At 41.6% G+C, this 11,621-nt stretch overlaps 1 protein-coding gene across 22 annotated transcripts in view; it reads left to right on the top strand.

Annotated features, from left to right (window-relative positions):
* Window positions 1-10,833, top strand: part of celf2 (cugbp, Elav-like family member 2) — a 333,204-nt gene extending 322,371 nt beyond the window's left edge. For 11 of the 22 annotated variants that reach the window (XM_063217283.1, XM_063217269.1, XM_063217272.1 and 8 more), the window contains 3 exons: window positions 1,459-1,662; window positions 3,378-3,551; window positions 7,208-10,833. In XM_063217283.1, the coding sequence (XP_063073353.1) occupies window positions 1,459-1,662; window positions 3,378-3,551; window positions 7,208-7,335 (506 nt within the window). In that variant the 3' untranslated portion in view covers window positions 7,336-10,833. The remainder of the gene's footprint in view (window positions 1-1,458; window positions 1,663-3,377; window positions 3,552-7,207) is intronic. The other 11 variants (XM_063217281.1, XM_063217280.1, XM_063217290.1 and 8 more) reach the window with 7 other exon arrangements.
* The last annotated feature ends 788 nt before the right edge of the window (window positions 10,834-11,621 follow it).

The following is an 11,621-nucleotide window of genomic DNA, read 5'->3' as shown; positions in this document are numbered from 1 at the left end:
TGTATGTGAAACAAACAACTAGGCTAGGGTGGGTGTGCTTTATTGCTGATGTTGAGGAGAAAAATCAAGTGTACCATTTTACTTCCATGCCCAAGGCACAAGCAAGTCAGTGCAGTCGATACATCCAGTACGAATACTGTAGAAAAGATCACATATAAGAGGTGCAGGGAAGAGCTTAAGCATTTAGGCACTGCTCTGTAGGAAGCACTACCCACAACAGAGGAAAAAGACCCTCAGGTACTGTACCTCTACGAATGCCAAGACTAGCTAGAACATCAGCTAAGATATAAGCACTCAATATTCAGAAACAGGTCAAATGGACGACATAAAATGTATGTATGTGAAGGTACTAAGTGCAAACACATAGAAATCAATTTTTAAAACACGACTCCATGTGAACAACTTTAAAAGATAACATTTTGGTTGGCATAATCAATGGCATAACCAAGGGCATGAATAATAAGCAATGGCTAAGAGACTAAGATATAAGAATTGCTGAAAGGTGTGTGACTACAAAACAATGGATTTATCAGAGTTTACCATTTGACAATTGCGGTAAACTTTCTTACAAAATGACGTAATGGTAATCGTAAACACAGGATGCTATCTGTACACTTTTCACTTCCCTTCCACACAACGTGACTGAGAGTCTTAGCATGTGTGCTTTTTTCGCCCCTAGTGCTGTCACAGTACACTGCTCCAATGACTCAAAATAAATTCTTTGAAAGCAGCAGACAGCTATTTTTTTTACTCATGTTTAAAATAGATTAACTAATAAATAAATGAGCACACCAAAAGCACCAAATGCTTTAATAATGCCTCGGCCTCGAGGCAGCTAGCTCCACATGGCTCTACTGACGCCTAGAGAACTAACGGCGGTTTCAGAGATCACAGTCCCAACTGCCATACACCCAGCAGTCGTGTTTTTTGAACAGATAAATGAGGACTAAAAAATATGTGTAATGTTAATATGTAAGTTGTCCCGTCTGTGTACAAATGTGTGTGTGTGTGTGTGTGTGTGTGTGTGTGTGTGTGTGTGTGTGTGTGTGTGTGTGTGTGTGTGTGTGTGTGTGTGTGTGTGTGTGTGTGTGTGTGTGTGTGTCTGTAACTTTGTGTGTCTTTAATACTTTGATAATGTCATTATGCTAAACCTTGTAGTAGCATGCATGTTTGATCGGTTTGTCCTGTAAAGTATGTGTATTGTTTTGTTTATGTCATTGTGTGTGTTTAGGTCTGGATGTGACTTGTTCAAATGGTGCTGTCTATGTGTATGTGTATCCGTGTGTCGTTTCGTCCATGTATGTGTACCGTATATGTGTTTGTGCGTGCCGTCCGTGTGCATATACGTGTTAAGTGTGTGTAGTGAGAAACACAAAAAAATAAACCCTTACCCCTTTGAAAACGCTAATCGAGTAAGTGCACCTCTTTTCTTCTTATTGTTGGGTTTTTTATGTAAAGTTGCTCAAATGCTCTCAGGTATGGCGGCGCTGAACGGTGGACTAGGGGGCACGGGCCTCAGCAATGGTTCCGGCGGACCCATGGACGCGCTGACGCAGGCCTACTCAGGGATCCAGCAGTATGCGGCCGCCGCCCTGCCCACCCTCTACAGTCAGTCCCTACTCCAGCAGCAGAACGCAGCGGGGAGCCAGAAAGAAGGTGTGGGTGTGTACCGCGCTTTCTGTGTGATTGTTTGTTTGTTTGTTTGTGTGTTACATTACGTTGCATGACGTCACATGACGTATTACATGGCTATGCATTCATATTAGCACCTATTCTCATGGAGTGCGGAGGTCATAGGCCCCTACAGTACTTCACGAGAGAGTTGGAAAGAAAGTGTAGGTGTGTACTGTACATACAGTATGTTTGTGCTTGTTGTAATGGACATTTTATTCCAAGAGGTACATGCTTTTGTCCAAAATGGCATAATAGAGAGGATATCAGTCAAGGTACACTGTACATATACTCAGAGGAGAACATAATATGCAGGAGTATTGAAAGAGGTCTTACTGCATATTAGCAGTCTTGCTATCAAGCAGCTTTTGTGTGAGTAACATTTCACTTTGCTGTAACGTATCATACTGCATGCATACATATTGCAAAAATAATTCAGTAATACTGTATGTACCATACAGGAGCCCAGCATTTAGCATCCCACATTTTCACTTCATACATACAGTTCTTGAACCTGATTGCAGTGATAGACAATGCATCACAGTGTATGGCAAGGCTTGTCACTGGCAGTCGGTTTGTTCTGCCTGCTCAATGAGGTCAGCTTTGGCCACACCGCAATTGTGTGAGCGTGAGTAGATGGGAGGCAGCTCCCCCTGTTGGTACAGAGCTGCTATTGTCACTTCACTTATTCCTCAAGGAAAAGATGTAGAGCAGAAGCAATTGAAATATCTGATCTTGTTAGGCTGAGGATTTATTTTTTGTCATTCATTTGACAGCTGAACAAATTAGCGATGCTCATATAATGCTTCAATGATCTAAAAAAAAATAAAAATCAGTGTCAGTTTTGTTGGCTTGAAAAGCTGACCTTTACAAATTAAAATAACACTGCACTGTCTACCGCTGAAAGAACAGTGACCTGTGCTAAAATGGGTTTTTAAAAGCTCATTTTTTTGTTCTCTGTAATCTGGGCCAGAGGTCTTTAAACAATATGAAATAAAGAAGTGTCATTTAACCCATTTTGTCCTAAGCCCTTTTTGGGAAAGGTTGCCCTCTCCCTATTAAAACCTAAATATCTCAGCCTCCGAAGCACATAAAAACATGAAATAAGTTGCATATAAAAGCTAGAACCTTCATTTCGCACTAGAATGTGTTCATTCAGCTCTAACATACCCACATGTTTAATAAAACTGCTCAAATCTCAAGAACCTGAAAGCAGCGTATATGTCGCTACAGGACACAAAGGGTTAAACCCTCTGGTGGAAGTACAGTCTAGTACTCTGTATATTTTATATCCATGGTGGTAACACACTTTGTGTCTAGCAAGCTGTTCACTAGTTTGATTAATTAATTTACTGCCACTTGGAGCTCTGGCAGAGTTGTGTTGAGTGTCATTGTGTGTCATGTCAGCCCAGTGCTAATTAAACATGTTTCCTTACTTAATTTATTTCCTGAACCCTGTATCAAAAAATTAAGTTCATTTTGATTCATTTAAATTATGATGTCAGTCTTGTCCTCGTTAATTAAGCCCATTCGTTTCTTCGCTAATTGTTTCATTTTAAGTTTGTTTCATGAATTTCATTCCTTTGCTTTGTTGTTGTGGTGGTGGTGGTGGTGGTGTTGTGAGTCCCGTGTTCAATAAACACATTTTTTTGTGTTTGTCTGTTTTTGTTTTTGTCTTCTTTTTTTGTTTTTGTTTGTAACCTTAGCCGTGTGTCTGTGGCTGCCTGCCCCCTCAGGTCCCGAAGGTGCCAACCTGTTCATCTACCACCTGCCACAGGAGTTCGGGGACCAGGACATCCTGCAGATGTTCATGCCCTTTGGCAACGTGGTCTCCGCCAAAGTCTTCATTGATAAACAAACCAACCTGAGCAAGTGCTTCGGTACAGGACATATCGCACGCACACACACACACACACACACACACACACACACACACACACACACACACACACACACACACACACAGTACATTGCATTACATTACACTTGCAGTAGCAGACACATTTATGCAAAGCAACTTACCGTTATTTAGGTACGTGCATAGACACAAGCATATGCAATACAGTACATAGACAAACACCACCAGTCATACCATTCACACACACACACACCTACGAACTGGGATAGCATATCTGGATATTAAACGTATTGAATCCTTAAACCGTACTGCACCCTCCCTACCAAAGCTTCGACACCTATTATGAGTTCTTCATCATCTAGATCAAGAGTGGGGAACCTATGTCTCAAGGGCCGTTTATGGCCCTTGTGGCCGTTTTATCCGTCCCCAATAAAATTTTCATTGTAAGCAGCTTCATGCTTTATGTAAAGGAATCTTAGAAATTACATTTACAATACAATTAAGTTATATTTCAGGGGACCTAGAGAAGGTGGTGTCTGTTGTAAAGGTGGCTGCCTTCAATACAGGCCTAAAGTGCAGGGGGAAATCCTGGTTTGTGCCATAGTATGGCACTCTGGGGACTTTTACAGCCCTTAGAGGAATTTGAAGTGGACCTTCAAATGAAAAAGGTTCCCCACCCCGGTTCTAGATAGACACAATAACAAACATAAAAAAGTAAGTAAGAACAATGGCCCAGTTGCCGATTTGGTTCTTCATTGGAAAACACAGAACAAAAATGTGCTGGAGACACCTAGACTGCAAAATAGACTTTTACCACTATTTCTGGTTGAAAAGACTAAACTGGGGCCCACCGGGTGGGGCACTGGTTTACCATGCGGCTGACCCGGGTTCGATTCCTGGCCCGGGTCCTTTGCCGGCCCTTCCCCGTCTCTCTCTCCCCACTCGCTTCCTGGGCACTGGTTTACCATGCGGCTGACCCGGGTTCGATTCCTGGCCCGGGTCCTTTGCCGGCCCTTCCCCGTCTCTCTCTCCCCACTCGCTTCCTGTCACCACCTTCACTGTCCTGTCATAAATAAAGTTTAAAAAAAAAAAGACCAAAATATCTTTAAAAAAAAAAAAAAAGACTACACTCACATGCATTTTCATGTCACTGAGTCATGAGTTCCACAAGAATGAAAACAACTAAATAGCTACAAACAATTTCAAATGCTGAGGTGAAACCGCTTTTAGATGGGTGAAATTGTCCCCAATTGATCCATTTGCAGACCCTGAAGAATGGTGTCCAGATATTTGGTCACACCTTAGGTGGTGATTTGATTACCCTTGCCATGCACTTTCTTTGCCTCGTCTGGGCCTTGCCTTTTGTGCCGGGAACAACACAGCACGTCTATAGAGTTGTACATGACGAGCGAGGCGAGCAAACAAGCAAGCAAGCGCAACAAGATGAGGATGAAGGCTTTTCACAGCCTCCGCCATGAAAACGCTCCTTCTCCCGTCTCCCGAGTTCCAGGGCTAGCCGAGTAATTGTACCTTTAAGTGTTTGTTTATTCTTTTCAGCCACGAACAAGAGCCTTTGCTCTCCGCGACTCGTGCTCAATCCATCTCTTCACCCACCCGCCATCACATCCCAGCCCCCCTTACCATACAAACAAGGATGTGAAGTATGCGACAATCTGATAACAGTCGTGTTAGTCGGGTGGGAGAATGCACCAACAAAGAGGAGAGAATGGATTAAAACACCCACTGACACACATACACACAGATGCACACAGAAGAAAGAGGGGAAATGTGTTTGGGAGCAGAGCAGAGCGAAAGAAAATGATTAGGTGTGTGTATTGTAGTGCAGTCAATCCTTGGTTTGCCGTGGACAGTGTTGTCCGATGTGTCTGATCAAATCCCGCCCAAAAGGTTCTCAAAAACCGCCAAAATGCGCTAAATTCTGCCCAATTTCTGCAAATTGCTTTGATTTCTATGGGGACAAAAGTGCAGAAAAAAACGCCAAATGGCCAATTTTTCCCCTTTTTTTACCCGTAGACGGCAATCCCATGTAGCCCAATTGGGCGAGTAATCGCCCAATCTGGCAACACTGGCCGTGGACATGGTTCCAAGCTGAGGACCCAGACCCGATGCTACACCCCATTTCACCCTTTGTTGCCTTTCTTCCTGGCTCACACAGACCACATTCTCTCACTCCCTTGTTTTTTTCTCCCTCTTGTCTTTATCCACACTGTCACACCCCCCCACCCGTACACACACACACACACACACACACACACACACACACACACACACACACACACACACACACACACACACACACACACACACACACACACACACACACACGACTCCATCCATGTCCATATTCTTTAATAGTCGTACTATTTGACCTTTTGGTCTCGCTTCCTTCATCTCATCTCTTTTTGAATTTTTGTCTTGAATTGTCTTCTTGATTGTCTGTTCATTTTTTAGAGTAACTTCTTTTTTCCAGCACATTCTACTCATTCTAAGCATGTCTGTGCTTCAGGCCATTGCAGACCCTATGGCTCTATCTACTTTGATTCCCCTCTCTCTCTCTCTCTCTCTCTCTCTCTCTCTCTCTCTCTCTCTCTCTCTCTCTCTCTCTCTCTCTCTCTCTCTCTCTCTCTCTCTCTCTCTCTCTCTCTCTCTCTCTCCTTCTGTCTGCCCATCTACCTCCATTTGTCCTCCATTTTTGCAATTCCTCTGCTGCTCTTGCCTCTCACTCCTTCTGTCAAGCTGTGTCAACTTTCCCCTTTTAAGCTCTATCTCTCCATCCCTGTTTTTGCCTGGTTCTCACACCAAAAAGACTTTGCCAACCGCAACCAAGCAAACAAGCCCCACGATATACAATGACTCACAATGAACTGAGGAAGAAATTTAATAATAAACCTAAAATGTAAAGAAAATAAAAGAACGGATTCTATCACACTCATTCGGTTACACGGCTTGCAGGACGTGGTTGATGCTACTACTGCAATACTGACAATATGCTAGAGCTGAAGAAACAAAATTATACTTAGTAGATTGGGAGTCAGAATTTAAAAAAAAACACATTGTAGCATGAAGTTTTTCATATTACCTTACAGAGTTGTGTCTACAAGAACATAAAAAATGCTCTTCCTAGATGTACAAGACTAATATCTTGCATTGGCTAAAAACAAATGATCTAGCCTCCCTTTCTGTGTAGGCTTTGTAAGCTACTACAACACCATATCAGTGACCCAAGGCTGATTTAAAAAAAAAAACCTACTACTGTGGTGGTATATAAAGTATGTTTTGAATGGGAAACCCAGGAACACTAGCAAACTGCTATGGCACAAGCTAATTGGGATCATTTAATGAAAGTAAAATTAAATAACATTTTAAAAAGTATCACTTTAGGTTAGAAAATGGTTATTCCCCTAGGTGCACAAATATCACGTTTGCTCAAAACCAACACTCTCCTTCCTCTCTTTCCTTACCTTCACTCTTCCATCCCCTTACCGCTCCCTCATTCTACCTGCAGGGTTTGTAAAGAGACATTTCAGCAATTTTAGAAAACTTGTTTTAAGGTTGAATAAAGGTACTCTTCCTAATTGCACCAGTGTATTGTAACTGCTCAACTTTAACTCTCTTCCTCTTTCTTCTTCCTCTTTGCCTCTATTGCTCCTCCTGCAGGCTTTGTGAGTTACGACAACCCTGTCTCGGCTCAGGCTGCCATCCAGGCCATGAATGGCTTCCAGATCGGCATGAAGCGACTCAAGGTGCAGCTGAAGCGCTCCAAGAACGACAGCAAGCCCTACTGATGGCTAGCGCCTAGCCTAGCGCCATTAGCTCTCTGTTAGCACAGCTAGGGTAAGTCCCTGATACCCCCTCCAACTCCAACCTCCAAACCTCCAAACCCCACTCCCACACCCACCACAACACCTTTCTAACTCCAGCTGCCACTCAACTTACCTGGTGGAACAAAAAAAACAAAACAAAAAAACAAAACAAACACTGCCAAGCTAGCCACCTTTGTCGCACCAAGGGAGGGAGGGGTGTTACATTTATATAAGGAGAGGGGCTTTTGAAAGGGGGAGGGAGTGAGGGAGTGGTGCGAGAAGGGGATGGGACTATTGTTATGTGTTTGTGTGCTTTTACAGCTTGTTGATTTTTGTTTCTTTATTTTTATTTTTTAAGTTAGCAGTATTATTGTTGTTATTTATCAAGCTCAGTTCTTCATTGTGTAAACTACTTTACATGAACGCTTCCATTTGCACTGTTGTTTCTGGGTGAATTGCAATGGATTAGTAGCTGATACTAGTAGTTTGTCGTTTGTTGTTCTTTTTTCCTTTTGACTATTTGAGTTGTGTACAAAACGATTTCTATTTTACTTTGTTTCAATTGAGCCAACGTTTGTGTTTACGTACAATATTCCATGATATGACGTCAGAGGTTTTTTCCTTTAAAAGAACTGTTTCAAACGAGTAATTTAAGTAATTTATTTATTTCATTTATTTCGATTGTTTGTTTTGGATGGTCGTTTGGTTGTCATGGTGGCCCTGGAGGCCTTGTTGCCTAAGAGGGGTTGCCCTCCCGAGGGGTATTTCAAGAACATGGTTAAGTGTAAGCCTGGCTAAGTTAACCCACAGAAAGTGGTAAACCTGTAAACCTGATAGCCTTCGGTTGTCATTTAGATTGGAACATATGGACTCAAAGCTCTTTGATTTGCTGATTTACGACTACCTCCAGGTTAACTTAACTACTGAACCACCTTCTTGGAATAGCCCGCTGTTTTTAAATAGCACTGATATGCACGCACGCAAACCTCTCAACTTTGACCTCTGGTAGCGACCCCTGGTGGCGACCTCAGGTTCTGCTGCTTCTTTGACCCCTACTTGACCTTGACCCATGTCTGGCATCACAGTGCTAAGGCTTTCACACGTAACACACACACACACACACACCCACACCCACCCACACACACACACACACACACACACACACACACACACACACACACACACACACACACACACACACACACACACACACACACACACACACAAATCCAAGCACACATGACAGAGACAACTTCCTCAACTAATTTTGGGGAAACATTTTTGCCACATTTTTTTTTTCGCAATATTTTCACTTTGCCAATTCCTCTCATATCGGAAGGGGTTGACAAGGGTTGTTCATTGATTTGTTGATCTTCTTCTATGGACAGTTCATACATTTTTTGTTTGGGTGGGGGATAGGGGCGAAGTCGGAATGTCATTTCAAAGATGAAGTTACATATAAAAATGTTTAAATTTCATGATAAGCAAATGTACTATTAGTGGGTGGATGGGGAGGGGCGAGCTTGAACATACTTGATGTTTTCTTGAGCGACAAGAAGGAAATTTCACAACAAGAAAGCCACAGGCCTGTAAAGTTTATTTGTAAAAAAGCACCTATATTTTTATACAAAATTTTTACTGCATCAGATTTAAAAAAAAAGAGGACTTTAAAATTTTATTTATTACCTATCGTATTTGACACCAGAGATGCAAGTCTCTCTAGACAGAAATATTGTCCAATAGTCTTCTAACCGCACTCCACAGTTCGTTAAATCAGTCCTGACACACCTTATACCCCAATATCTCTCTCTCTCTCTCTCTCTCTCTCTCTCTCTCTCTCTCTCTCTCTCTCTCTCTCTCTCTCTCCCTGTACTCTGCAGACATCGCTAGTTTGTCTCTGCCTTTGCCACCTTGTGCGTGACAGTCTGTATCTATTGTATCTCTGTACTTTCTCGTCTCTCCTGTCATGGGTAATGGCTGTTCAATGGTGTAGTCTGGCTTTCATTTCTTTTCTAGCTCTCGCTCTTCTCTCCCTCTCTCTTTTTCCCTCCTTCTTGCTCCCAGCATCTCTCTCCAAATCTATATATACGTGTATGTATGTATTTCTATATATGTATGCCATATATATAGAATTTTCCACGCGTATCATTTTGTTTACGTTTGATGTTTTGTTGCGTTCGTTGGGTTGTTGGTTTGTATGCTCCCAAACACAGTCCATCCTCCTGGGTTTACCCAAGAACCTGCCCACTGATGGATACTTTTGGGTGCTGTGTGTGTGTGTGTGTGTGTATGTATGTGTGTGTGTGCGTGTGCGTGCGTGCGTGCATGCGTGTATGAATGTATATTCTCTGTCCGGGGTCCCATTGGAGAGTGTATACACATTTTTTTCTTAAAAGAAAGAAACTTAGAAAAAAATACTAATAACCATGGGGAAATCTTGTTTCCAAAGCAGGTGGGTGTACGTACGTCGTTATTGATGGTGTCTAATGTTGTCTGTCTTTGTTGTTGTTCCTTGTTACTGTTGTTTGTGTGTTCTCATGATTTACTGATGTAGTTCCTGTTGGTGTTGTATTTGTTGCTGGAGCTGTGTGTTAAGTGTGTGTAACTCTTCTTTGTTCTTTCTCTCTTTCTTTCTCTCGCTCTCTCTCTCTCTCCCTCTCTCCCTCTCTCTTTCTTTCTCCGTCTCTCTCTCTCTCTTTCTTCCTCTAGACTCATCACCTCCATGCCCGTTAGCTCTTCGTTTGCCTAGCATGTCTACGTGGCCTCCTCCGTCATTGTTTCTGATGTCTTTCTGAGTTCCACCTGATCATAACCTGGTCTTCTTCTACTGACCTTTCAACTTTGACCCTTAGCTTGACCTTTTGTGGAGAAGGAAAATATATAGATATATTATATACACACACAGCTTTGTTTGCATGTGACCTCATTGGGGCTACTTGTCTTCTTGTTTTGTTTTGTTGTCATTTTGTTGTGATATGGAGGGAGGGCTGGAGGGGGGGACTAGGGTAGGGGTGGAGGGGGTTGGTTGGGGTGGGGATGGGACATCTTAATTCATCAATGTGAAAACCAGGTGCCCAGCTGCATTCACACAAAAGACTGAAAACTGCTTTTACCATTTTGGGATTAGAACATCATACCACAAAAAAGAGTTATTGCAAAGTGTCAAAGAGCAAAATTCTGTGGTGACTTTTAATTTTCATTCTTTTTTGTGTCTTTTACATTTAAAAACAATCTTTAGTTTACTTTTGTTCCTGTGTTAGATGCTATATTTTATTGTTTCATTTTCTTTTTTGTCCTTCACTTAAAGTAAACTTGAAGATTTTGAATACAGGGGTCGGGCATGGGCCTCTGCTTCTGGTCTCACCCCTGCAAAAACCACAGGAGACTGGGAACCGCCTATGCCCGTTTCTATTGAAACTAGACTACTTCCAAACATTTTTTTCCTTTTCTTTTTGTTTCATTTTATTTTTTAAGCCGAAACAATGGGTGGGCGGGGGGGGGTACAGTTTAACCGATGTTTCTTCTCTCGAGTTTCTCTCCAGGGGTTCTCGAGGTTTCATGGTTTCTACATTTTTCAGGCAGTGTAAAGTTTTTTGATAAGGGGGCCATTTTACATGGCTTAGTTTTTTCTCATTTTAAACAATTACAAAAAAACATTAAAGTTATATATAGAACCACTTTTTTCTAGAGTAGAGAAATACAAAAGGTTATTAAAATGAACAAAAAAAGTGTTAAAACAAGACTCACCCTGTTTCGGGTAGGGGTGTATGCTACCTACGTGTGTGTCACCTTTTTGCTGACCTGAACTACAGTCGGACAATCCATGGTTAAAATGCACATGAAATGACCTATATTTTATACTACACAGATGTACAGAGGCGACAAGAAATGAAAAAGTAAAATAAAATAAAATGAGAGAAAGATAGAGATAAAGAAAGAGAGAAAGAAAGAGAATGAAAAATAAATAAATAGATACATTTTAAAAAGCAGAGTATGTGTTAACCCGCGTTAGCGTCCGCTGCTTCACGTGGATTCAGTCGTGATGTCATCACTCAGTCTTACAGTCTGTAAATGTCACATGTTTTTGGAAAGAGAAGACTAACAAAAAAATCAGCTTACTTGAACAATAGACAAAGCCTTTCATAATACTAATTATTATTATTATAATTATTATTACTATTATTATCACAGCTAATTCTACAGTATAATTGTCCTTTTTTAAAGTCCCTATTTGCGAAATTTTGTTTTATGTCGAGTCGAAAAATTAG

This window comes from Engraulis encrasicolus, chromosome 15, assembly GCF_034702125.1.
Source record: "Engraulis encrasicolus isolate BLACKSEA-1 chromosome 15, IST_EnEncr_1.0, whole genome shotgun sequence".
Taxonomy (NCBI): Eukaryota; Metazoa; Chordata; class Actinopteri; order Clupeiformes; family Engraulidae; genus Engraulis; species Engraulis encrasicolus.
The sequence above is the reverse complement of the archived record's forward strand: the minus strand, read 5'-3'. Positions and strand labels throughout refer to the sequence as shown.